The sequence below is a fragment of the Microtus pennsylvanicus genome, chromosome 12, assembly GCF_037038515.1.
Source record: "Microtus pennsylvanicus isolate mMicPen1 chromosome 12, mMicPen1.hap1, whole genome shotgun sequence".
In the NCBI taxonomy this organism is placed as follows: domain Eukaryota; kingdom Metazoa; phylum Chordata; class Mammalia; order Rodentia; family Cricetidae; genus Microtus; species Microtus pennsylvanicus.
Genome location: NC_134590.1, coordinates 58,796,355 through 58,822,641, shown reverse-complemented (window position 1 = coordinate 58,822,641; position 26,287 = coordinate 58,796,355). Strand labels below are relative to the sequence as shown.

The 26,287-nt window shown below is 47.3% G+C and overlaps 2 protein-coding genes across 2 annotated transcripts in view; both read left to right on the top strand.

Moving 5' to 3' along the window:
• Positions 1–26,287, top strand: part of Tmem128 (transmembrane protein 128) — a 286,921-nt gene that overhangs the window by 58,196 nt on the left and 202,438 nt on the right. The window lies entirely within an intron of this gene.
• On the top strand, positions 9,952–13,527 carry Drd5 (dopamine receptor D5). The gene has a single exon (XM_075943082.1). It carries the CDS (start codon positions 10,702–10,704, stop codon positions 12,127–12,129), a length of 1,428 nt encoding a protein of 475 aa, XP_075799197.1. The 5' UTR covers positions 9,952–10,701; the 3' UTR covers positions 12,130–13,527.

Genomic DNA, 26,287 nt, shown 5'->3' with positions numbered 1-26,287 from the left:
GGGCATTTCTTCAGCTCCATGTTGAGCACGGTCTTTGACGCGCCACAGCTGATAGAGGAAGGCGCTCTAGGTGTATTCGCTACCCAGAACAACCGGGTAGCATTTTGTTTGTTTGTTTTGTTTTGTTTTTCCTTTGCGGCTTTTTTTTCTCTTTCCACCCTTGTGTGAATTCGGCCCTTTTGCAATTACCTCCAAGGAAGCTGCTATGCCAGCAGGGGCCAGGGGTGACATCTTCTAGAGGGGGCTCAGTGATCCACTTAGCTGGTGTTCACAGAGTTGGATGGCCCCCTCAAGGAAGTGTCTGGCGGGGTGCAGAAAGAGTTTTGAGCTTTGAGACGGGGTCTCAACTGCTGGTGCCTTCCTCCTGCGCTTCAGCTGTTCTGCTGAACACAGTAACAATAGAGGTTTCCACAGAGGGTCATCGTGTGACTTGAGATGACACTCAGGCTGCCTCACATGTAATATGCCACCCGAGCCTTTTCTATAGTCCCGAGTATAATTCCGAGTGTAGGCAGGGGTGGCTGACTATTGCTAGCTGTCTTCCTGCAGAAGGGGCAGCGCCGCTCTCCACTCTCTGACAGCACACATTGCTGGTTCTCCACATAGACCATAGTGCAAGAGAGAGAGAGAGCAAGAGAGAGAGCGCGAGAGGGAGAGGGAGAGGAAGAGCGAGAGGGAGAGGGAGAGGGAGAGGGAGAGGGAGAGCGAGAGGGAGAGGGAGAGGGAGAGGGAGAGGGAGAGGGAGAGGGAGAGGGAGAGGGAGAGGGAGAGGGAGAGGGAGCAACCCACATGCCCAAATATGTCTATGGGCTCAGAACCTGTACCGGGAAATGGCATCCAATAGAGAGGGCTAAGTCAAAGACACTGAGTAGGTGTCGTGCTCCCCCCATGTGTCCTTAGAAGTTAGAAAGGGGGTCAGAGGGGATGATGTGACCACTAAAGCGAAGCTGGAGGCTATGGGGGTCACAGGTGGGGGAGGCCAGCCGCTGGTGGAGAATGGGGTGTGGGAGCGGCAGCAGGGAGTCTTCCTGTAGTTTTTCTCTCCGTTTTAGCCAGTAATACCCACTCTGACCCATCCTTACCTCCAGGACCCTGCTGACATATTAAAGGCCTGTTGCTTTCTGCCTCTGAGAATGTTACGGCCCCTGCAGGGAACCAGCTTGCCCCTGCCCTCTGTGTCTCAGACACAAATGGAGATGGCAGAGAGAAGAATGTGGGGACTCTGATCAAAGCTGGGTGACCCGAAGCACCAATCAAGCCATCTGTGGCTCAGGCTCTCTGTAGAGTGAGGAGTGACCCCAAAGACATCCTCCAGGCTGACCCCGCCCTCTGGACCTTCTGTGGATTGTGTGTGGGTTCCCTCAACTACCTGGCTGTTCAGGGTTCTTTGGGGGTCCAAAGTGCCTCTTGGCTCCCCACTTTGCTCTCCTGGATGGTCCCGTTCAGGGCCCAGGGCTCTCTTAGCATCAGACATTGCTGAGGTCTGGCTTTGCATCTCAGTTCCAGGCTGGCCCACGTCAAAAGCCTACCTGGAAGGGGCTTAAATTCAAGTACCCATAGCCAAACTGAGATGCCCTTATCCCTTGAAGGTTTCCCTTCTCCATGTGACCAAGCCCAGGGGCTGTGTGCTGCTGTCTGCTGCTTCCCGGCCCCCAAACTTCTGCTGCAGCTTCCCTGCTAATGTCTCATGCACGGTGTCTCAGGCTGCCCTGGTTCACACTCTCACGAATAGAGTAAAGCTTTAGCTATTTGTCCTTCTGAGAACTGATGCCCTTCCAGGTGGGAGGTGGCTCTCAGGGTGACTTTGATTTACATTTCCTGCTGTTGCTGCTTGCAGTTATTGTAGCTGCCTGATGTTTTTACAACCTTTGCCAAAAAGTCTGTTCAAGTCCTTTGGCCTTTTAAAATCGATGAGTTTTTTTTATTGGTCATAAAAAAAAGGCACTTGATTTAAATGTTGGCTATTAACTCTCAGCAGATATGATTTGCAAATAACCCCCCAGCCCACAGGTCTTTTAATCATGTGGTTTACTCTCTGTTGCTGTTGTGACATTTTCTCTCTTGGCTTTTGTAGAGTGAGCTTCTGGTGTGATGTATAGCCAGGTGGGGTGGCTCATGCTTTGACCCCTTCTGGGGGCAGAGACAGGTGGATTTGTGTGAGTCTTAAGCCAGCCCGTTCTACATAGCAAGTTCCCAGTCAGGAAGCCTTCCCCTCTGTTCTTTTGTAGAAGTCTCTGAATTGATTTTTCAGTTCATTTTTCCACATGTGGGAATAATCCTGTTTCCCCATCATCATTTACTGATGGAACCATCCCTTTCCTGGGTGTCTTCTTGGTACCCTGGCCAAAAACGAGTCTGAGTTTATTTCTGTTCTGGTCCACTGGCCCACGCTTCTGCTTCTCTACCAGTAGCTATGCTCACTTTTGTCTCAGTGACAGGGTTTTATTTATGGACTTAGTTGACATTGGTGACGGGACTAGGGCCTTGATGAGCCCATGTTCTCCATGGAGCCACACTCTGAGCCCTGTATAAATGATCTTAAGTCAGAGTGTGGAAGTGTTCGGTGCGTCCCCCATTGGTAATGCCACCTATGGCTATGGTGCGGTGCATTCGGGGGACTCAGTTACAGCACAACGGTGGGAGATGCTGTACTGGTTTGGGCGAGAATGGCCCCCAACAGCTCATATGTTTGAATACTGGATCTCCAGTTCGTGGAACTGTTTGGAAATATTAGGAGGTGTGACTTTTTTTTGAGTTGATGTAGTTTTCTTTGTGGGAGGAAGTGTGTCACTGGGGCTGGGCTCTGAGATTTCAAAAGTGTCACTGTTTCTGCCTGCTGCCTGTGTATCAAGATGTAAAGCTCTCTCTCGGCTGCTGCTCCAGTTCCATGCCTGCCTTCTTCCTGCTATGATGATCATGTACCAACCCTCTGCAATTACAGACAAGCCCCCGGTTAGACGCTTTCTTTTCTCAGAGTTGCTTTGCTCATGACGTCTATTCACAGCACTAGAACACCAAGACAGACACCGCCCCATGCTTTCTTTCCTGAGATCTGCTTTGACTCTTTGAGGTCTTCTGGGCTTTCATATGGGTTTTATAGTCTCTTTTCCTATTTCCGCGAGAGGTGCCATTGGATGGGGGATTGTGCCGAATTTGTGGGTTGTTTTGGGTAGTGTAGGCATTTTGATAAACGCTAACTCTTCTACCCTGTGACAATATAGTATCTCTCAATTCATTGTGGGTCCTAGTTTCATTTCTGTTCAGTGATACAGCACCTTGACAAAAGAACCATAAAGGAGGAAGGGTTTATTTGGATTGCAATTCCATTTTAGGGAAGTCGAAGCAGGGACTTGAAACAGCTAGTGACAACCAATAGCAGAGAGAAATGAACGCGTGCTTGATTTCTTACATTCAGGCTCCTCTCTGTGCTTGTATAGTTCAGGGTCTCTGCCCAGGGAATGGTGCCACCCACAGTGGCTGGGCCTTCTCATCTCAATGTAAAATCACTGAGATTTTACACCTCAAAATCAACCTGGTCCAGACAATCCTTCCATGAGATTCTCCTTCCAGGGGATTCCAGGTTGTGTCCGTTAATGCCATCCATGAAACTGTGTTACCTTCCATCTCATTAATATTTAGTGGTTTGGAATGGGGCTATCTCACTTGCTTTGCTAAGTTTATTTCTTGGTAAGGATTATTTTTCTGTGTAGGTAGTTGTTAGGATAGAGGAATACCAATGGATTTTGGCACATCAACTGTTCTCATGTGCACCCATTGATCCTTTATTTTTGTTGAAGACATGTCTTTTTTTTTTTTAAGATTTATTTATGTATACAACATTCTGCCTTGATGTATGCCTGCACGCCAGGGGAGGGCGCCAAATCTCAGTACAGATGGTTGTGAGCCACCGTGTGGTTGCTGGGAATTGAACTCAGGACCTCTGGAAGAGCAGCCAGTGCTCTTAACCTCTGAGCTATCTCTCCAGTCCCCTTGAAGACATGTCTTAAGTGGATTTATTGCCCTGATATGAACACTGACATGATTCAACATTGACATGCCAAGGAGAGTGGGACTCAGCCCTGAGCACCCAGTTCCCAGCCTCTCAGTTCTCCCAGTTTGAGAGGCTGTTCTGAAGTGTGGGGAGGATCACTTGGCATTGCCTTAAGCCTGGCCAATTTGTTCCCAGTTCAAAAGCAAGGGGGGGGGGGGAGTGTCCACGAAGTTTCATACGGCTTTCAAAGAAGTTTGGCACATGCACAAGGTAGCATTGTATAGTAAGGAGCCGAGATTTAAGAGATAATCTGTGGTACAATCCCTTCTTTTCAATTACCCATCTTAATTTACTGTGAGCTAGCTACTGACCTCTGGGAGCCTCTGGAGCTCATCTTTACATCTTTGAATGGGAACAATACATTACGATGCCATGCATAGTTGGCATGAGTAAAAAAATAGGCTACACTTAAGAAGCAGCAAGTGTTAGTCTAGTCAAGTTTTGCTACAATAATGCTGTGTAACAAACAGCCCCAGGATCTTGACATCTGGAAAATCACCAATTGTTTTTCTGCTAATGATCTACAGCCAGTGCAGAGGCTTCAGCTGGGACTAGGGGTCGGGCTCTGTTTGCTCCGTGTATCTTTCCCTTCTGGGACAGTAGCTTCCTGGAGTTTGTTTTTTCTTGGTGCAGGGGCTTGCAGCAGGCTCACCCTGACCACACATTCACTTAGAGCTATGGATGGAATTGTGAGCCAGTAGTTTATCCACACACGGGCCATAGTACATAGAGGCCAAAGTTGTTTCGCTGCTTCACAGTGGTTGACAGCCAAGCCTCTACATTCATCCCCTCTGTCGCACTCTGCTTTGGGTCTTGATTGTGTTTTAGTCACTGCTGAACAGCGTCTTCTGTGGATAAGTGCCTCTTCATCCTCCCAGTCCTCTCCCCCATGACATTTTCCCTGAAACAATGCGACTTCCTTCACACTCCCGCGATTCCTTGGAACCCCGTTAGTTATCATTAACTCAATTAATAAAATTTACTCCTTAACTCCAAACATCTTTAGCATTGGCTGCCTCCTATTTTCTCAGCCTTGACTCTGGCCACACGGGCTTCCCAAAATGCTGCACTGGTCCCCTCTTCTTTCAGCCCACTTATTTTGAGTCCGGGACCCTGCCCTTGCTCTCATCCCTAACTGAAATGTTCTACCCTTTGTTTCTGGAATGGAGAGGAACTTACAGTTGTCCCTAAAACCCTGTACCCATGCTCAGTCCTTCCCAAGTTCCTGGCAGGCATCTTTGTCCTCTGGAAGTACATAAGCCCCACACTGCTGTGATTGAGTCCCTGAATGCTTAGGTACTCTGCAAATGTCCTTAGTGAAGAATTTTTGCACCCTGATAAATCTCTCTGCAGACACAATAATCCAAATCAGACCAAATCAAACCAAATTAGAAAAAGCCCAGGTTTAATGGATACTTATGCTCCCGGATGACTTTCCACAGAGAGGAGCCAGGGAAGAAAGACCAGAAAACCATGTGCTTGTTCTCTGGGTTGCTGCTTAAATACCCTGTGGGAGTGGTCTTGAGGGGCCATAGTTTGGTGGGCTTTCTCAGGGGTGGAGTCTGAACTGAGGCAACTCCCTGGGGAGGAGGCTTGGGATGAAACTTCCACCTGAACATTCCAGACTCTGGATATATGGAAGCCAGGGGCTGGGGTGAGGCTTCCACCCAAACACTTAGTGCAATACTGCAGGAGCCAGCTCAGGAGAAGATCATTTCCCACAGTTCCTCAGTCCCTGAGGGTGGGGCCCTGGGAGAATAAACAGTGGGGTTCATCAGCCACTTAACTGTTTGGAACCAGACCTCCTGATGAGGCTGACTTCTGAGCCTGGGAGAGGCCTCTGGCCATCAGTTCTTCTTCTTCTTCTTCTTCTTCTTCTTCTTCTTCTTCTTCTTCTTCTTCTTCTTCTTCTTCTTCTTCTTCTTCTTCTTCTTCTTCTTCTTCTTCTTCTTCTCCTCCTCTTCCTCCTCCTCCTCCTCCTTCTTCTCCTCCTCCTCCTCCTTCTCCTTTCTCCTCCTCCTCCTCCTTCTTCTTTCTCCTCTTCCTCCTTCTCCTTTTTTAACTCTGGTTGACTCTTTTGAAAGCATCAGAAAGAGTCAGGTGAGACGTGGATGCAGCCCAGGAATGCACTTCCCACCTTCCTTTTAAAGTCAGAGTCTCAAGCCACCTACTATGGCCTTAAATTCATGATAAAGGCAAGAATGACATTGAACTTCTGTAATAAAACACCGTGATCAAGGCAAGTTATAGAAAAAGAGGTTTGTTTGGGCTTAGGGTGCCAGAGGGATAAGCTAGTCATGGCAGAAAGTGGCAGCCATGGTGGCAGGAACTGGATGTTGAGGGCTTACATCTTGATCTCCAAACACAAAGCAGAGAGAGCCAACTGGAGACAGCACCCGTTTTTAAACTCTCAAAGCCCGCCTCCAGTGACATACTTCCTCCAGCAAGGCCACACCTCCTTAACTCTCCCCTAAACAGCACCGGCAACTGGGGACCATTTCACATACATAAGCTTACGGGGAACATTCTCTTTCAAACCCCACAACTTCTGGTCCTTCTGCCTTCACCCCTGCATCCTGGAATCACAGGCACTGTTACCTTATCCACTTCAGTGGTGCTGGAAATGGAGCCAGGGCCTCCTGCATGCTAGGCAAGCACTATGACAACCAAACCACCTCTCAATTAAACCAGCTTTGGGCCTGGAAGATGACCGCAGAGGCACATACCATGCCTCCCTGGCTGTGTGCTCTGTCCCTGAGAATGCAGTCTTCACCACAGAGGGGAAGCTGGTGCGATGCCTTCTGGATTCCAGAGTACAACACCAGAGTAGCAGAAACCGTTCCCACACACCTGCCTCTGAGCCTTTGCACACGCTCTTCCTTATCAGGCATGCCCTAGTGCCCAAATGCCAAGGAATTCCCACCTGCCCTCCCGCTGAGCCAACCTCCTCTCAGCCCTGCCCACCCTGCCAGCCCAACAGGCAGTCAGTCAACCTTTTCCTCACGCCCCTGAGCATGCTTTGTTCCTCGCATGGCTGAGCTTTTGGATGGCAGGTGCCCTTTGAATCTCTAAAGATGCCTTTTAGCCAAAAGCGATTTATTGACTTTTGGAACTGTGAACATCAGGGATGTGAGTAGATTGTAAGATATTCTCTCACTTTTTTTCCTTTGTCTCTCCCTTTCCTCTCTCCTCTCATCTCTCTATTTATCGCTCTGTGTATTTGTGTCTGTCTCTGTGTCTGTCTTAGTCTCTCTTCCTGCTCTGCCTCCATCTCTGCCTCATCTTGTTTTCTGTCTAAGCCACATTCTCTCTGACTGCAAACATGAAAGAAGCCTGTGCAGAGAGGCAAGCCTCACCCCAGTCCCCAGCCTAACTTCTTAGCAGAAAGACATTCCTTTAGCTCTTTTCTGCAGTGTTTGTATGATAGGCCAGGCAAACAATCCTTATGGTCTGCATATATGGGGCCATTTCTATACCTCCCTCTATCATGGAGACCATAAAATTCTGCGTGGTGAATGGTGCCTCCAAGGCCATGACACCCACTCCAAGCTGAGGTGATTATCGCTAGAATGAGCTGGAACGTCGGAGCCATCTGTTCCTGGCTGATGGTTAGTGCTTGCTGTGTTATCGGAAGTTCAGTTGTGCTGGAATACAGAGGATCTTCATGCAGCCTTTCTCTGTGGTTCCCACTTCTCCTGATGGTAGATAGGAACCCCTAGGGAACCGAGTCAATGTCCAGACTTAAGTGTAGCTGCATACCTTCTCCAGATCTTGCCACATGCTGTTGTCCAGAGCCCAGCACATAGCCTCCAAATAGTGTGCCATTGCTGCTGTTAAGAAGCACATGGTGTCTGTCCAAGGACAGCTGGAGTGACTCTAGCGGAGGGGGAGGGAGGTTGCCCTGAATGTTGCAGAGATGGTCATGTGCACCCAAAACAATGATTGGGCTGAAAGGGAGGGTTGGAGATTTAAACACCAATCATCCGGTACTTAGAACATGGTTCAATGTCTTCACCATGGCAACAGGGCTCACCTCCTTCTCCATCTCACACCTTCTCTTTCTCTTGGCAACTGTGCTACAATAGCCCCACATACCCTTGCATTTTTCCTCAGGCCAGGACATTCTGCCTCAGGCCCTTTCCATCAGCTTGTCCTCTCTTCCAGAGTGATTTGCTTTGCTAAATCTCTCCCATTTTTCTGATTGTTAAGGCACTTCTTGGATCATTCATTTGGAAGCAGCTTGTCCCTCCAGTCTAGATGCTCTCTCCTTTGCTTCTTGAATAACACTTAACGGGAAATAAAACAGCCTTATTTTGAAATTATACTATTATGACTATTTTTTTTGTGCTGGGGATTGAACTCGGAGTCTCACACTGAGATACACCCTCATTCCCGTACTGCTTAGTAATTTGTCTCTTCTTAGAATCCAAGATGTGAAGGGGTGTGCCTGTGATTCTCCCTGTGTCCCCAGGGCCTAAGCAGGATCTATAGGTCATAGTTCTGCCCCTGACGTGGACATTAGCTTTGTGCTCATTGGGAAACAACCCATTGCCGGTCTGGTGATCTCCTGCCTTGTTATGCCAACCTCTTCCTTCTGTGACACGCATGTGCTGCACCCCTCCCATCAGTCCCTGCTTCATGGTGGTTGGATGGATAAATGGATGGACAGAACTGCAGAGTTCCAAAGCATCTGAGAACAAAATAAACTTGTGTGTTGAACAGATACGAGGCTGCAAACCTGAGAGCTCCAAGGTACCTGTTCATCCGCATGGATCTCATCCACCTGCCTCTCTGTCCGCACATCTATAATAGGGCCTCATATCTAGTAGTTGCAGTAATGACTGGCGGGACTTTGAGCCTATTCCTAACAGTCCCAGTTCTTTTCCAGCACCATGAGGGGTTCCTCTCCAGGATGTCAGGGTCGGGTACAGGTTAGCTCAGGTTTGGGAATTCCCACCTGACCCATCTGGGCCTTTCTTTGGAGTGGTACTGTTGCCTTCTCAAACACAGGGCAAATGTGGAGGAAACTCAGGAGAAGCAGTAGGAGCCATGGGCAGAGGGGAGCAAGGGCAAGTTGATGAACTGTCCTGTATGCCTGGCCAAAGGCCCAGACTCACAGGGAACTTCCCAGCCAGGAGAAACCATACTATTTTGCTACCCAATCACAAAGCAGAAAAGAACTCTGCTTATGGTTGAGTGGAGGGTGGGCATGGGACCAGGTCAGAGTCTGGAGACGGGGATGGTGACATCATAAGGAATTCAGAGACAAGGCCCCTGGTGGCGGAGAGTAGAGGCGGGAACTGTCCAATTTGTGCTCTGGCACTGGGAGAGGTGATCTGTCTATCTCTCCCAGGAGAAAACCAGGAGCAAGAATGTTAAGGGGAAAGGGTGTTTGAGGCTCAGTTGCGAGGGCGTCTGAGGAGCTGGTCAAAGCGCAGGCGCATCTGGGTGTAGAACAAGCAGCTGGAACCGGAGACAACACCACCAGGGGAGGTGCAATCTTCAGGCGCCTGCTTCCTTCCCTGGCAACTGAGTTCAGCATCACCAGAGAGACAGGAACATCATGAGGAACTCAGTGTCTGAGAGACGCGTGAAGGCTGGGGAACACTGCTGTCTCTTCTCGCTCTCCCCACTGTTTCCCTTTCCCTCTCCAGCTGGGGCTTTTTCGGCATTAGTTTCTGTGAAACACTGAGTCACCTGCCGCCCCCTTTCCCCGGTAAATCGAGCACATCCAAAATTAGGAAGGGAGAGTCGACTCTATGTAAGGGTTGGTGGGGAAGTACTCTTGTTGAGACTTGGTTCTCACAGATGACCTTGAGGTTCAGGCGTCAGTATCTCCTGAGCACCTTCTGTGTGACTCTCCCAACTTCTCGTGCACCCGGGGAGTAGATCTCATTGTCTCTGCTGGGAGAAGAAAGCAAGGATCACCAAAGTTAAGTAGGGAATTCAGGGTCTTATGACCCAGAATATGGTTCAGGACGCGGCTGTCACATCTAAGGCAGCCCTCCTATCCCCAAGTCTCTAGTTTGTCTGGATCCGCCGTGTCCCACCTCTCTTACAAATGTGGCCAGGGCTGGAGCCCCAGAGGTGGCCGGGAAGAGGCTCCTGATGTTGGGGAGATGGAGCTATTTCCCAAACTCGGGACAAGGGTGTGACACTGGGGCCTCTCTCGGACCTGTGTGTAGTCTCTGGATTCGGAAAACGACGCGGAGAGTCACGGCGCCAGGGCACAGGTGGGAGGGCGCGCGAGCGACAGAAGCGCGACTGATAGGGGCGGGAGCACGGGACCTGGCAGCCACCTCAGAGATAGTCCGGTGCCCGCGGCTCGGGCCCCCGCCCCCTTTGGCGGCCGCTCTAAGCTTCTCCGACTGGGAACCAGGAGCAGCCGCAGCGGCCCCCCGACTCTCTACCGCCACAGAATCGCAGACCAGGCGGCCCGCGGGCACTGGTCGCTTCCTGCCCCATCGCGGGAACCAGAGGCGCGCGAGGCTGTCACCGCTCCGGGATCCCGTACAGCGCAGGGTGAGCGACCCTCGGGTCCGGGAACGGTCAGTTGCAGGGCCCTGAGCACCCTCTGGGGTGCCAGATGGGGCTTCTAGGGGGGTGCAGGGTCGAAGTTGGGTCGATTTGCCAGTGCTACCCAGAAGGACATGCTGCCGCCTGGGCGCAATGGCACCGCGCATCGGGTGCGATTGGGGCTGCTGCGGCAGCTGGAGCAGGCGGGCGCCCCAGGGGACTCAGCGGCCCATCTGGGACCAGCGCAGGTGGTTACCGCCGGCCTCCTGACTCTCCTCATAGTCTGGACCTTGCTTGGCAATGTGCTAGTGTGTGCAGCCATCGTACGCAGCCGCCACCTGCGCGCCAAGATGACCAACATCTTCATCGTATCCTTAGCAGTCTCGGATCTCTTCGTGGCATTGCTGGTCATGCCCTGGAAGGCCGTGGCTGAGGTGGCTGGGTACTGGCCCTTTGGGGCTTTTTGCGATGTCTGGGTGGCCTTTGACATCATGTGTTCCACTGCCTCCATCCTGAATCTGTGTATCATCAGTGTAGACCGCTACTGGGCTATCTCCAGGCCCTTCCGCTACGAGCGCAAGATGACCCAGCGCGTAGCCCTGGTCATGGTGGGCCTGGTTTGGGCCTTGTCCATCCTCATTTCCTTCATTCCGGTCCAACTCAATTGGCACAGAGACAAGGCAGGCTCCCAGGGCCTAGAGGGCCTACTGTCCAATGGGACGCCCTGGGAGGAAGGCTGGGAGCGAGAAGGCAGGGCGGAGAACTGTGACTCCAGCCTGAACCGAACTTACGCCATCTCCTCCTCGCTCATTAGCTTCTACATCCCGGTGGCCATCATGATCGTGACCTACACGCGCATCTACCGCATTGCCCAGGTGCAGATCCGCCGGATCTCCTCCCTGGAGAGGGCAGCTGAGCATGCTCAGAGCTGTCGGAGTCGCGGGGCGTGCGAATCTGACCCCAGCCTGCGAGCATCCATCAAGAAGGAGACCAAGGTTTTCAAGACACTGTCAGTGATCATGGGGGTCTTCGTGTGTTGCTGGTTACCTTTCTTTATCCTGAACTGCATGGTTCCTTTCTGCAGCAGTGGGGATGCCCAGGGCCCAAGGACTGGCTTCCATTGTGTCAGTGAGACCACCTTTGACATATTCGTCTGGTTTGGCTGGGCCAACTCCTCTCTCAACCCCATCATCTATGCCTTCAACGCTGACTTCCGGAAGGTGTTTGCCCAGTTGCTGGGGTGCAACCACCTCTGCTTCCGGACCCCCGTGCAGACTGTTAACATCAGTAATGAACTCATCTCCTACAATCAAGACACCGTCTTCCATAAGGAGATCGCTGCTACCTATGTCCACATGATCCCCAATGCAGTGTCCTCTGCAGACAGGGAGGTGGATGAGGAAGAGGAGGGGCCTTTTGATCACATGTCCCAAATCTCTCCAACCACCCCAGACGGAGAACCGGCTGCCCACTCTGTCTGGGAGCTTAACTGTGAGGAGGAGGAGGTTTCCTTAGGCAAAATCTCCCCTCTCACCCCCAACTGTTTCCATAAAACTGCTTAGAAACATCCTCATGGGAATATACAACTGCAGCCATATTATCAGGCATACACACACACACACACACACGCATGCACGCACGCACGCACACACACACACACTCTCCCAGTGTGCATATGCTTTTTCTAGGCCAGCTGCATAGAAACCAAATGATTCTTAGCTGAGAAAATTAGCCAAGGCTGTTGTTGTAATAACCTCAGATATTCTGAGTTTATTCAGAAAAGTATTCCCATTAGGGAAGAGAGAAAGAACCCTGGTCCTTTAAGAGCACACGTCAGCTTAACCTTCCTGACATAGGCTTGTTCTGTGATTTGTGCCTGGGTTGCTTTTTAAATGACAGCTCTCTGAAGGGCAGTGGTTGGGGTGCGCTGTGACTTACCAGAGACTTAGGTCTGTAGCCCTGTGCTTTGTTTAGCTTAGGTTGGGGCCCCTTCCTGGGCCTGGGAGGTCTTCCTAATTTGTTCTGGTTTTTAATGAGGTCACAGGTCATGTGCTGGCAGGTTGGGGGAGTCCCCTTCGTGTTGTGGGTTGGTTCAGTGTTGCTCCTGGCGGAACCCCAGTGAGGGCTGCTCCCAGCAAAGCCTCAGCGTGCTCTTGAAAGACAGCTAGATTTTGGAGCACACTGTCTTTTGCTGAGCAGCGAGCTTTAGGGAACACACCAGACAAGGGGCCTTGAGGACGTGCTGATTTCTCAGCTTTCTTTCAGTCAGGCAGTCTCACCTCCAGGGCACACTGAAAGCTAGCTTCACCTCCACAGTGTTAGATTCAGACTTCTCAAGCCTGATGCTCCATTAAATCTTATCTCTTGGACCCTTCTTCTAGGGTCACAGGAGGCAACGGTCCTAGTCGCTAGACAAAGGCTCTCACTTCATTAAAAGGGCCTCCTAGAATAACAGCCCTGTCACCTCCACCTCTGGACTGCTTCAGACTGACATGGGTTCTGCAAACCACGTTTTCTAGGGTCTTTTAGATGCGATATGTTTCAATATGCTTCAACACCTAAATCCTGCTTGGAAGCAGATGATTTTGTTTGCAGCCAGTAGCGAATGAAATGACTTCAACCCACATGCAGAAGCCAGGGGTCACAAGTGACCAGATGCACGCATAGGGCGAGGGACTCACAAAGGAGCCCACCTGTCTGCCTTTCCTTCTCTGTGCCGAGTACAGCAAAGGCTACTTTATTCTGGAATGATTTCATTTGCATAGATGTAAAAATATAACAAAAGCAAATGAACTGTGCATACACTCCCCTGCTTCAAAGACGGCTTCTCAAGGACAGTTCAATCAATCTTGGTTTCCTTACAGACCATTGTGTTGTGAGCTGTCTGAACAGCCGTGTCTTGTTTCTTGTAAAACGCGCAGTGCCTGCCACATCGTGCTTAATAAACGCTTGTTGAATGGATCGTTTTCTGAGCAGTGAGGCTGAGAGCAAGCTTCACTCTGAGTCCTATGGTTTTGTCAAACTGATACTGGGATCTGAGGACTGTGTTCAGGTTTTGACTCTTTGCAAACCCATAGCTAAGCAGCTCATTGGGGCACAGGCAGGGGCTGGGAAGCGTGCACTGTGTCAGAATTGTGGAGGTGGTTGCATGATCCCGAGTAAGTCCATGGCCCTCTGGTACTCAGTTTCTGGATGCACTTGTAAACGGGAGGACTTGATGACAAACTTTTTGTTTTTTTTCCCCTTCTCTCATACATTACATCCCAACCACAGCTTCCACTCCCTCCAGTCCTCCCAGCCTACCCCACCTCCCCTCTCCCTCAGATCCAGTTCAGTTTCCCTTCAGAAAAGAGCAGGCCTTCCAGGGGTTATCAACCAAACTTAGCATAGCAAGTTCCAACAGGACTAGATACAACTCCTCATATCAAGACTGGACAAGACAACCCAGTATGAGAAAAAGGGTCCCAAGAGCAGGTGAAAGAGTCAGAGACAGCCCAATTCCCACTGTTAGGAGTCCCACAGGAGCATTGCAGGGTCTGCGATCGTCCCTTCAGCCTCTGTGAGTCCTGCTTGGTTGATTCTGTGGGCCATGTTTGTGGTGTCCTGGACATCTCTGGTTCCTACAATCCTCCCTCCCCTCTCCTCTAGGCCTCCCCGATCTCTGACAAATGGCTGAAACACTAACTTTCCAATTGCATTTCATGTTGCGGATGATCTAAGGTTGAGTCTGAAAAACAGAGCACACTGGGGTTTGATACTCATTTTCCCTGTCGGGCTCTGGAGAGCTTTTTCTGAGCGCTCTGAATCCCAAGTGTGTGAACATCGTTTCCCAACGTCTTTGACTCTGAGGATCCTCGTTGACTTAGATTCCTATTTCTCTCTCTGTCTCTCTCTTTCTCTCTTCAGTCCTCTATCACAGGACCAGAGTTTGAGAAACTTGAACAATTAGAAGCTAAAAGACAGATATTTTGGCCTATAGATCAGGTTGTGGTAAGCCAACAGGGGTGGGGTGGGGAGCAAATGTCTCAGTTTAAAAGGGTCCGTGTTATGGGAAGCACATCTTTTGAGGACCGTGAAGCAGCCTCTCTAAGACATCATTCTTCCTATGTACTATTTCCATATTACATGTGTGCAGCCCTGTCTTACACACCGGGAACACAGTCATCTGTCAGATTCTCTGTTGTCTTGGAGCCTAGTATTAGTGGGCTCAGGGAAGTTCATATTGCATTGCCTTGGACCATTCCACCCAAGACCTTCATCAGGCATTGGTAATGGCTGCAACACACAAGAAAAAGAAAAAGCTGTGGCTACATTTGGGGTTCTAAGGGGAGGTATCTCTGAAGAGGAAGAGCTGTCGGGGCAGAGGGAATGGCAGGTGTCAGAGTCTGGAAAAGGACTGTGCTCTGTCAGGCTAGAGAAGAGAAAGGAGGCTGGTGTAGTTTAGAGATCATGGATGAGAGGGTGTGTGCCAGTGTCTGCAGCAACCATAGCCATCGTGACTACAGCAGGGTCCCATGGTTGCATGAACTTTGTGACTTTCATATTCCAGAGAGTGTAGTTAGGCCATTTTACAGATGCAGATGTGAATGCATTAGTAGGTGAAGCAGCCTGTCTGTGCTCACATAGCTTATGAATATGAATCCAGGCAGCCTGGCCAAGGGGTCTTTTTTTATGTTTATTTATTTATTATGCATACAATGTTCTGTCTGTGTGTATGTCTGCAGGCCAGAAGAGGGCACCAGATCTCATTACAGATGGTTGTGAGCCACCATGTGGTTGCTGGGAATTGAACTCAGGACCTTTGGAAGAGTAGGCAATGCTCTTAACCGCTGAGCCATCTCTCCAGCCCCCCCCCCAAGGGGTCTTTAATCTTTTGTGTGTGTGTGTGTTTGTGGTGTGTTTATGTACATGTGTGTTCAGGGGTAATCATCTTTCTGTTTGGGGGCCAGAAGCTGACATTGTTGGGATGCCTTCTTCAATTGCTTCTGCTAATTTTCAGCTGGAGAAGGTTTCTCATTAAAAATAAGGAGCTGATTTGACTGGCTTGACTAGTGAGATCCCGGCATCCTCCTGTTGCAGATACTCATTGATTTTATGTGGGCATTGGGAATTCAATCTAATCTAATCTAACTCAGGTCCTCAGTCCTGCAGAGCAAGCACTTGGCCCACAGAGCCATCTTTCTGTTCCCAGGCTCTTCACTGTCCTTCATGGGAAGAGGGGCTTCTGGGAAGCTCAGAATATTCAGCTCTCGGCTCCCTGGATCATTTACTCATTTTAGCAGACCATTCCAGTGGGCAGACCATCCCTGTGGACCTGCTCTAAGCTGAAAAGAGAGGCTATGAGAGCAGTGGATGAACAACCCTTGGGTTAAGACTAAGGCTTCCCATGGATGGCTTTCCTGGACTCTCATTTGGCTTTCTCAATCCACCTACATATTACAATTTCCCCATTTTACAGATAAGGACACTGAGGCACCGAGACCTTCAGTGGCTTATCCAAGGTCATACGACAAGTAAGTGGTGGATCCAGAGTTTATATCTGGTTTTCAGTTGGGGGTCTTTTTCCTCTCACTGGCAGCAGTAGGATATGAAGAGTCATTTTCCCCAGAAGCTCTCCTTTTCAGTTTCTTAAGGAGACCCAAGCAAAGGGGCACTCTTTCACACAGATCGTCCTGTGGCCTGGTCTAGGGGTAAATTCCTCTCCATGTTGGCTCTCTGAGCTCTTCAAAGGGTCCTGTGTAGTGGAATAATCCTTCTGTATACTGTAGATCACATGTCACTATGATTGGTTTAAAATAAAGCTGACTGTCCAATAGCTGAACAAGATAAAGTTAGGTGGGAAAGTCAAACTGAGAAAGATAGGATGAGGAAGGGCAGAGTCAGAGGAGTTGCCAGAAAGACGGAGAAAGAGTCAGACACACAAAATGGGATAGAGGTAGAAGCCACAAGCCTCAGGGCAGTACACAGATTAATAGAAATGGGTTAAGTTGTAAGAGCTAGTTAGTAATAAGCCTGAGCTATTGGATGAGAATTTACAATTTATAATAAGTCTCCGCGTCAGTTATTTGGGAAGTGACTGTCAGTTATTTGGGAGCAGGAGATTGGGACACTAAAACTGTGCCTACTCCTGTAACGGTGTGTTGACAGAGGTTTCCCACGAGGTCTCCACATCAATTTACTGTGTAGTGACAATTCAGAAACAGCACAGGGTTGCACTTTCATTGGGTGTGATTCAGATTGGTGTGCCTTGGTCCTACCTTGTAGGGTCCTGCTGCAATGTTACATGGGCTCTGATAGTCGACAACTGTCTGTGAACTCTCAGGTCTTTTATTAACTTGAGTTATTCCTAGACATTCTGCTCCATAAGAGAATTGGAGGGCAGGGGAGATAGCTCAGTCAACAGAGTACTTGCTGTGACAGCATGAGGTGTTTTAACCTAGTGCCTGATTCAAAGCTGGAAGGGGTAGGATGCTTCTGTAACCTCAGCTCTGGAGTGGGTGGAGAGAGGTGCCTGAGATTCACTGTATAGGCAGTCTAATGGAATCAGTGAGTTCCAGAGCAGTGAATGCCTCAAAACTTAAGGTGAAGAGAAATTGAGGAAGACACCCAGCATTGACCTCTGGCTTCCACACACATGTACGTGTACCAGTATGTCCACATATACAGCCATGAACATATATACACAATACAACACTATATACATATGCATGTATACACACAAACATGCACACATGCGCCCGTGCGCGCGTGGCGCGCGCGCGCGCACACACACACACACACACACACACACACTAGAATCTGATTTGGTTAGTTTTTGTAGTTGATGATGTAAATAAGCAAATCAGCTCAGATCTTACCGCCAAGTGTCCAGGAAGCCCTCACTGATGGAGAATTCTGGGGGTACTTTTCCTCAAGAGTAAACCATTCAGTAGGTGAAGCTAGAACCATTTGTCTCTGACTCCTAGATTTCTCATTTGTAAAAAGAAAAGCAAACAAACAAGCAAGCAAAGAAACAAAAAAGCCAAGCACACAGCAAGTATCTAATAAATATATGTGTATAAATGGACTGGTGAAGAAACAACAACAAGAAGCCCACAAAAATGTTTGTCAAGGATCATCGACAAAGGGAGAAAGCTATGGCAGCCATTCTCTGATGGTCACATGATTGCATACTGGCTATCTGGGAGGTGTTAGAGTTCGTATCTCAAATGCCATATAACCTCACGTATTGGGGTCCTGGGAAGTGGTGGAAACTTTAGCATAGGGAGCCTCATTGGAGGAATTGGGTCATTGGGAGTGTGCCGTGAAGGGTGGATGTGCTGGGACTCTGGATCCCTCCTCTTTCTTCACTTCCCCACTTCCATGAAGTGAGCATCTCTGTTGGACACCATGCTCCCACCACGATGACTTGCTTTGCCATATGTTCAAAGTGTTGTGGCTGAGAGACCACGCACTCAAACCTCTAAACCATGAGCCTAATCAACCATTTTTCTATTTTGATTTATATATTTTTAGTGGCTGTGTGTGTGCTGTGCATGCATGTGTGTGTTCATGCATTTGGATATCAGAAGACAAATTCAGGGGTTCAGCTACCATTTCCTTTAAGACAGATTCTCACTGGCCTGGAGTTCACCAGTTAGTCTAGGCTGGCCAGGGAGCCCCAGAAAGCCTTCTCTTCTCTGCCTTCCAGTGCTAGGATTATAAGCATGTGCCACCATGCCCGCCTATCTTACATGAATTCAGGGATCAAACTCAGGCCCTCATACTTATGAGGCAAGCAGTTCACAGACTGGGCCATCAACGTAGCCCACAGTCATTCGTCTTCGAAATTGTTTGCTTCTGAGCGGACTGATTGAGATTATGTATCTAGGTTCACAGGCTCATATATAGAGAGAGACTTCATCTTGGTCATTGTGTGGTAGGTATTGCTGCCTGGAAGCTTCAAAAACCACGTTGCCTGCTTCCTTCATGCTGGGATGAGGAACAGCCAGAGGGATTGAAACAGGTTTTTTTAAGGTGATTAAATTGAATCTGGGTCTTTGGGCTCCCATTTTGCTTCTTCTGTGGTACAGGGAGCCCCAGTTTAGGTTGAGTGCTGTCAGCTGGTGGGCAGTACAGATAGGCAGGGACTTCAGCAAGCTGATTAATTCTCAATTGGAAGCAGCATGGAGGAGGATAATTTACAGCTGACAAATGCTAGCTCTGAGGGGGGCAAAGTAGCATCGCAAAGGCTTGTTTTTGTTTGTATTTCACGAAAGACACAAGGTCTTTCTGTGCTAAGTGCCAGGAAGCTAGTTTCAAAGAAGAGCTGGGGGGGAAAGTGGATTCTAAGATTACATTACAATCTCAAAAGTATAATAAATAAAAAGGAAAGAAAAAAAAAGAAAGAACTGAAACCAAACCCAAGGCACCAGCTCTTTACTGCTCTGAGGTCCTCGTGCAGGCTGAGTGCTCCAAGTGTGAAGCTGTGTGACGCTGGTACAGCGGGGATGTCACTGACATTCCACGAAGCACAGAACAAAGATCAGAGTGTGTGTGTGTGTGGTGGGGGGTGGTAAAGGACGTGGGGTCAAGTCTGATTTCAGTGACTCTAAGTGAACAATTCAATATCCCAGTGTGGCCTGTTCTCCAGTCATAATAACTGTACTGCTTTCGTCCCTTTTAGTTTGTACACCCTATCAGATGCCACATTGAGACTGACAGGATCATCTCAGGAAACCTCCACGATAGCCCTTTAAGAGGTCTTCTTACAAGAGTATGGATGAGGCTATCTTTGAGTATGATACAACCTTTCTTGGCTCTTGGTGAGATTAACCCAAGGGGCTTGGGTCCCAGAAACTCGAAAGCCACTGGTAGCTTTTGAGTTCTTGTTTTTACCTATTTGAAGAATGGAATTCATGGACCACAGAGGGTAGCTTTTGGAAAATAACATAGGGAGCATGGGGGGGGGGTCCTGGGGGGGGTATCACCAAGAGTCACTGCCTTGGAATTAATAAAGCTTTGCTGAATGGGGGAAAGGGTTGGGAGATGAGCTGTCAGACCCATTTGTATTCCTGGTGTAAAGGTACCTCAAGGAGCCTGTCACACTCCCAGTATGGCTTCCATCAAAAGAAACTCTTTCCCTGGATGAGGAGAAACCAGATATTCATTCTGGCATCCCTGACCTCTGGCCAGAGCCTTATTGAAAACATTTTGGTCTAAACACTTTTGGCACCTCTGGCCTCCTGACACAATGAGGCTCAAGGACAGTTCTGGCTTTCAGCCAAGAGGAAAAATTATTCACTTTGAAGTCTTTTACCCTAAAAATCCTCAGCCAGTTTCCATCTCCCTGTTTCATCACTCTCGTGCCTTTTATACTGTAACCCAAGAGCCCGAGGCTCTGAAAGGCCAACCTCCATGTTCAAGATCATACTGCTGAAATGAGACAACGTAGGGTTAAACTCAAGCTCACCTGGCTTGACACTATGCCACATGGGTGAGAACGTAATGGAGGCATGGGCAGAGGGATGGATCAACAGAATGAACAAGAGAGATTGGCCTGGGGTAACGCAGCTACTGAATGGCTGAGCTACAGTTCAACCCCAGGCTCCTCTTAGTTCTAAACACAATAATACACCATCTTTCTGGATTAATCAAACTCTTAGCTATGACATAAGTCATTCATGAAACTATGAGGAATCTATGTGTGTTTGACCTGGGACTGTTGCTAATGCTGGTGGGGTAGTTCATCTTCATTGCCACTGTGACTGAGTTTGTGAGGGTCTAAGGAAGAATTGCCTGAGTGTGGGTGGCAGGTCCTATGGGTTTAGGGGCCCAACTGGAATATAAGGTAAAATGAGAAAGCTGAGAGAACACCAGAAGTCCCCCCTCTTTCTGTTTCCTGAATTGTAATGATGTGGACCGAACTGTTCCACCAACATGGACTGAAACCATGAGCCCAAATCAAACTTTACTCCTTTAGACTGTTCCTATGAAGTGTTTTATCTAAGAGAAGGGAAAAGTAGCAAATACAGCTAGGATCCCACTGCCTACTCATGACAGGTACCCCAAGGTCTGTGTATGCCCCCCAGTCTCACAGCATGGTCTTCTCTCCACGCCCTGAAGCCCAAGCAAAAGACCACATTTCTTATGGAATATTTTGATCCTGTTAACTCCAGCAGCAGTGAAAACAATTATCACCCAATATTCGACCTGTTGGCAACATATAGATGAATCGAATTAGTGGTTCAGAATCGATAGACACATTCCAGAATATGAAATCTATGCATGATTTTCTCACTGTTCAGCTAAAACGATGAATTCAACTTGCTATGTTTTAATATGATTAATCATAAGTATTACTGATAACAAGACATAAAACTGAGAGCCACAAAATTTGGACAATTACTAGAACTCCATCCTTTCCAACTACAGAACCAAAAGATATTGATGAGTTCCAGACAAGCCAGGGCTATAGAGGGAGATTTTGCTTCAAAAAGTAAAAGAAATATTGATGAAATTTGATATGGAGGGGGAAATTGACCTCCACTATCTGATCTTCATTATGAAATTTGGAGAGAAAAGATTGTTTCAATAAAAATAGATTCAGTAAGTTTTTTTTTAAAAAAAAGAAAGTGGAAAATAACACAGAAAATGGCTTTAACTGCATCAAAGAGAAAAAGATCAATGCATTTAATTAGCTCAGTGCATTTTACTCCAAAAAAATAGTTGCTTGGGAAAATTCATCAGTGTTGATTACTTACTTAAATGTTTATCTCCAGAGCTGAATTTTGTCCATGTCCCACAGGTCTATTTCCACACCTCCCCTCCTGTTTGCTTGCTACCTTCCTTCACTATTGATAGACCACCACTATAGTTACAAAATGAAAGGTCTTGGATGCAGTTCAGGAGGGACACTAAGTTAGGGGTAAGGAGTTATTTACATCATGGACAGACTGGACAGACAGACACAGTGTTATGGGGACAGAGTAAGGCGAGTAGGTGCCCATAAGCTGTAACCTTTTGTTTTGCTTTGTCTTTTGCAGTCTGGGTTAGCCTCAGTAGGAAGGGGTGACTTTTCTTTTCATGTTTCTATTCCTGTGAGTGGGTTTTTGATCCTACTGCACATACTGGCTTTGGCAGTTTGGATGCTCGCCTTACTAGACCTGGATAGAGGTGGGTGGTCCTTAGGCTTCCTACAGGTCAGGGAACCCTGATTGCTCTTCTAGCTGATGAGGGAGGGGGATTTGATCGGGGGGAGGGGGAGGGAAATGGGAGGCGGTGGCAGGGAGGAGGCAGAAATCCTTAAATAAATAAATTAATTAAAAAAAACCCATCATGGCCAAAAGCAACTTGGGGAGAAGAGGATTTATTTCAGCCTAGACTTCCAGGTCATAGTCAATCACTGAGGAATGTTGGGTCAGGAACTCAAGTAGGGCAGGGGCATGGAGGTTAGGAGCTGATGCAGAGGCTGTAGAGGGGAGCTGCTTCCTGGCTTGTTCCTCATGGCTTGTTCAGTCTGCTTTTCTTATGCAATTTAGGGCCACCTGCCCAGAGCTAACACCACCCATAGTGGTCTGGGCCCACCCACATCAATCATCAATCAAGAAAATACCCAAAGGCTTGACCACAGGCCAATCTGGTGGCAGAATTTTTCTCAGTTGAGAGTCCCTCTTTCCAAATGACTATGGCTTGTGTCAAGTTGACAAAACTAGCCAGCATGATTGACTTCTTATCAGACTGATACACAAATACATCATCATTCAACTACAATTTCCTTGCTCTTTTGTGCTCAAGATGTCATGTTATTATCACAGTATAAACAGCATAACTTTAAAAGTCGAACAGTCTTTACATTTTTCAATTCTTTAAAAATTCAGTCTCTTTAAAAAAAAATCCAAATTCTCTTTCAAAGCTCAAGGTTTCTCTAAAATATCCAAAGTCTCCCCATTGTGGATGCCTTGAAAATCAAAATAATAAGTTGAATGCTTTATTATTTCAAGAGGGAAGAACACGGCCACAATCCGATCAAAGCAAAACTAAAGTCCAGCTGTGTAAAGGCTCAGTGCCAGACTTTGGGGACTCATGAGCTACTGAATTCCACGGGTCCCGTTTCTCCAGCTCTGCCCACCATCAGCACATATGACTTATCTCTTAGGTCCAGGCTAGTTTCACCCCAGAGCTGAGGCACACACATAGTACTGGTGTAGTAGTAGGAGCGGCGGGCTGAGTCCCCGCACCCAGCCGCCTGAATGGCTAGCTTTACCCGAAATAATTACACGGAAACTGTATTCTTTTAAACACTGCCTGACCCATTAGTTTCAGTTTCTTATTGGCTAGCTTTTACATATTGATCTAACCCATTTCTATTAATCTGTGTAGCCCACAAGCTGGCTTACCAGGAATGATCTTAACCTGCGTCTGTCTGGAGTGGGAGAACCATGGCGACTCCTTGACTCAGCTTCTTTCTCCCAGCATTCCATTCTGTTTACTCCGCCTACCTAAGGGTTGGCCTATCAAATGGGTCTAGGCAGTTTCTTTATTAATAAGAAATCACTCCCACATCATTTCCCCTTTTTCTGTTTAAACAAAAAAAGAAAGGCTTTAACTTTAACATAATAAAATTACATATAGCAAAACAGTTATTAAGCAAGAATCAGTTACAATATTTATATTTATTTTATCTTTTATCATAATAATGGAAAACTGTAACTACCTATCCATTCTTCAACTCCATCAAAGACTCCAGAAGGATATAATATTACCTAAGTAAACAAGAAAATGACAGAGACATCTCGCTGCCTGTACAGTCACCCAAAGTTCCTCTGTACCATTGGGGCATCCATCTTTAGCCTTCAGGCCCATAGTATCCAGCAGACATTTCCATGAAGCAGGCAATTTCAAAGACAGTTTAGTCACTATCTGCTGTGTCCTGCAGAATGTCTCGCAGACTCTTTCATGAGTCATGAACCCCAAAAGACCGTCTCACCTTTAGGCAAGTTCAGCAGTCCTCTCTCTGTGGGTTCTCTGTGTCCATTTTATGCAACAGTCCAGGCAAGAGCAGTTTCTTGCCCAAATGGCTATCAAACTCCGTAAGGATCCTCTTTGATGCCCATCTTCCTCTCGAAGTAGATTGGTGCCGCCAGGAGCAGACATGTCTCATTGTCATGAAAAGTCCTAAGTTATTAAAATATTTTAAATGCCATATTCTGTAGCCTTTGAGAGATATGAAGAATGCCTATCTGAAATATATCTCTATATATCTAGAAAATCTAAGTAACATGACTACAAACTTGACTATTATTTGTGATTATCCATCAACAACCTATATTTCCTAATTATACATTACATTTTAAAAATGAACTACACAATCACAAACCTTAATCAAGATCAGAAATACATATACATATAACAAAATTGACCTTAAAATCCATACCAATGCAAATTATTCATACCTATATCATATCCCCCTTTAAATGTAAAAGAACATTTATAAACAATTTTTGGGAATATGGGCGCAGTTTTTTCTCTCCAAACTGCTTCCCGCTGAATGGGGGCGTCGTTAATTAGGTCTTTCATGGTATAACCTGTGTGCTAGTTTCATCTCAGTTGGCAGTTGAGCGAAGCAATTTTTTGAAGATGTCACAACAACCCTTCAGGAGGGCGCGGTCTATCATACCAAATTGTAATAGAAGAAATCCACAGGGTCTGGTCCTCTGTGAAAACAAAAGAAGACTCTCTCCAAAGCATCATATCCTTAGACCCAAATTCTGAAATCGTAATACCCTTATATCCATTTTGGTTTAGCTTGGCAGTCCATGCAATGAAATGTCTCTCTGTACTTAGCTCCTTCATAGTCAAAAAATTTAAAGAAAACACAATGTACATAATCCAGACCCTCTGTGAATTTTCCATTTTTACATGACTTATTTTTCTTTATTTCTTTTAATCTCTTAACTATCTGTATTCTGTCTCTTTAAAGACTTCACCTTTTCTTTTTAAACCATTAACTTTATTCTTTTTCTTTTCTCTCTCAAGCCTACGTACATTTATCCAACAGTGTGGTCTTTTATGTCTGAATCTGTTTTATTGTGAATCTGTAACATTTTTTTACTATCCAGGAGCATTTCTTAAAATGTTAAGCAGTTCTTAAAAACTTAAGTTGCACCTTGTACAGGTAATACGGTAATAAGGTACAGCCTGTTTCCTGCCCAGTCTAAACCTTAACTGCGCTGTTTTTATGGTAATTACGGTAGTTCCTACCTGAGACCAGCACAGTTTAGCATGGCGGAGCTGAGCAGCTCCTGCCTCAGAGCCATTTGGTGCCCCTGAGCCACAAACAGTTCTAGGCACACAGCAGTCCACATTGCCATCAACCAAGCCGTAGAGCTTTACTCCAAATGCTCCATTCAAAAGCTCTGTCTCCCACAGGGGCCAGACAGAGATCGCAATGGCGGCACAGTCCAGAAAGCCGGCATTTTAAAACAGCCAGTTTTTTCCTGCTGCTGAGTCAGGACAATTTCTTTGCGGCGCGCAACCCACAAACAGCAAAAAGCTGTCTTAAATTCTCTCTCTCTCTCTCTCTCTCCTTTTTAAGCCCTCTCAGGTTTTACGTGGAGTTCATTAGCACATTGGGTGCCACTCTGTAGTAGTAGGAGCGGCGGGCTGAGTCCCCGCACCCAGCCGCCTGAATGGCTAGCTTTACCCAAAATAATTACACGGAAACTGTATTCTTTTAAACACTGCCTGACCCATTAGTTTCAGTTTCTTATTGGCTAGCTTTTACATATTGATCTAACCCATTTCTATTAATCTGTGTAGCCCACAAGCTGGCTTACCAGGAATGATCTTAACCTGCGTCTGTCTGGAGTGGGAGAACCATGGCGACTCCTTGACTCAGCTTCTTTCTCCCAACATTCCATTCTGTTTACTCCGCCTACCTAAGGGTTGGCCTATCAAATGGGTCTAGGCAGTTTCTTTATTAATAAGAAATCACTCCCACATCATACTGGCATCTCCAGAATGCTGGGGCCTCCATTACCACTTTTACCAATGTCCTCTCTAGCATCTCTTCAGCGACTCTGACCCTGTCACACATTGCCAAGCCTCAACTCCTGTCCATAACTCCTTCAATCCTGGAGCTTTGACTACAATTGAGGCTGCACCTTCACAAGTGGCTTCTCTGAATGCTAAGCCTCAGTTTCTACCCTGACCTCTTTATGCCTTTAAAACTCTTTATAGCATTTCCATCTTGAAGACTCTGATACATTACTGCCTTGAGCTACAAGAACGAAGTGTAACTTTGGCTCCTTTTGGACTACAGGTCCTGTGTGTTGACTCTGTGGAAACACCAGGAGATTTTGTCTCAATGATGCTACTGTCTTCTTAATCATAGCTAATTTTCAGTCCCAGCTGACCAATATTGGTTATCTCAGAAAAGTACAGGTTTTACTTTTAAATTCAAAATATTACACAAATGGTTCTGATACTGTCTTGGCTTCCCTTAAACGTCACAAGCCATCCTCCATAATCTGTATTGCTCTCATCCTTATTTTCTGGGCTATTCTTTTGTTTTCTTTTTATTTTATGTGCATTGGTGTTTTGCCTGCTTGTATGTTTGTGAGAGGGTGTAGGATCTCCTGGAGCTGGAGTTACAAATAGTTGTGAGTAGCTATGTGGGTCCTGGGAATTGAACCCGGGTCCTCTGGAAAAGCAGTTGGTGACCTTAACTGCTTAGCCATC

Excerpts from the sequence above, each read along its gene's own strand:
- Drd5 (XM_075943082.1), top strand. The coding sequence starts at position 10,702 with ATGCTGCCGCCTGGGCGCAATGGCACCGCGCATCGGGTGCGATTGGGG.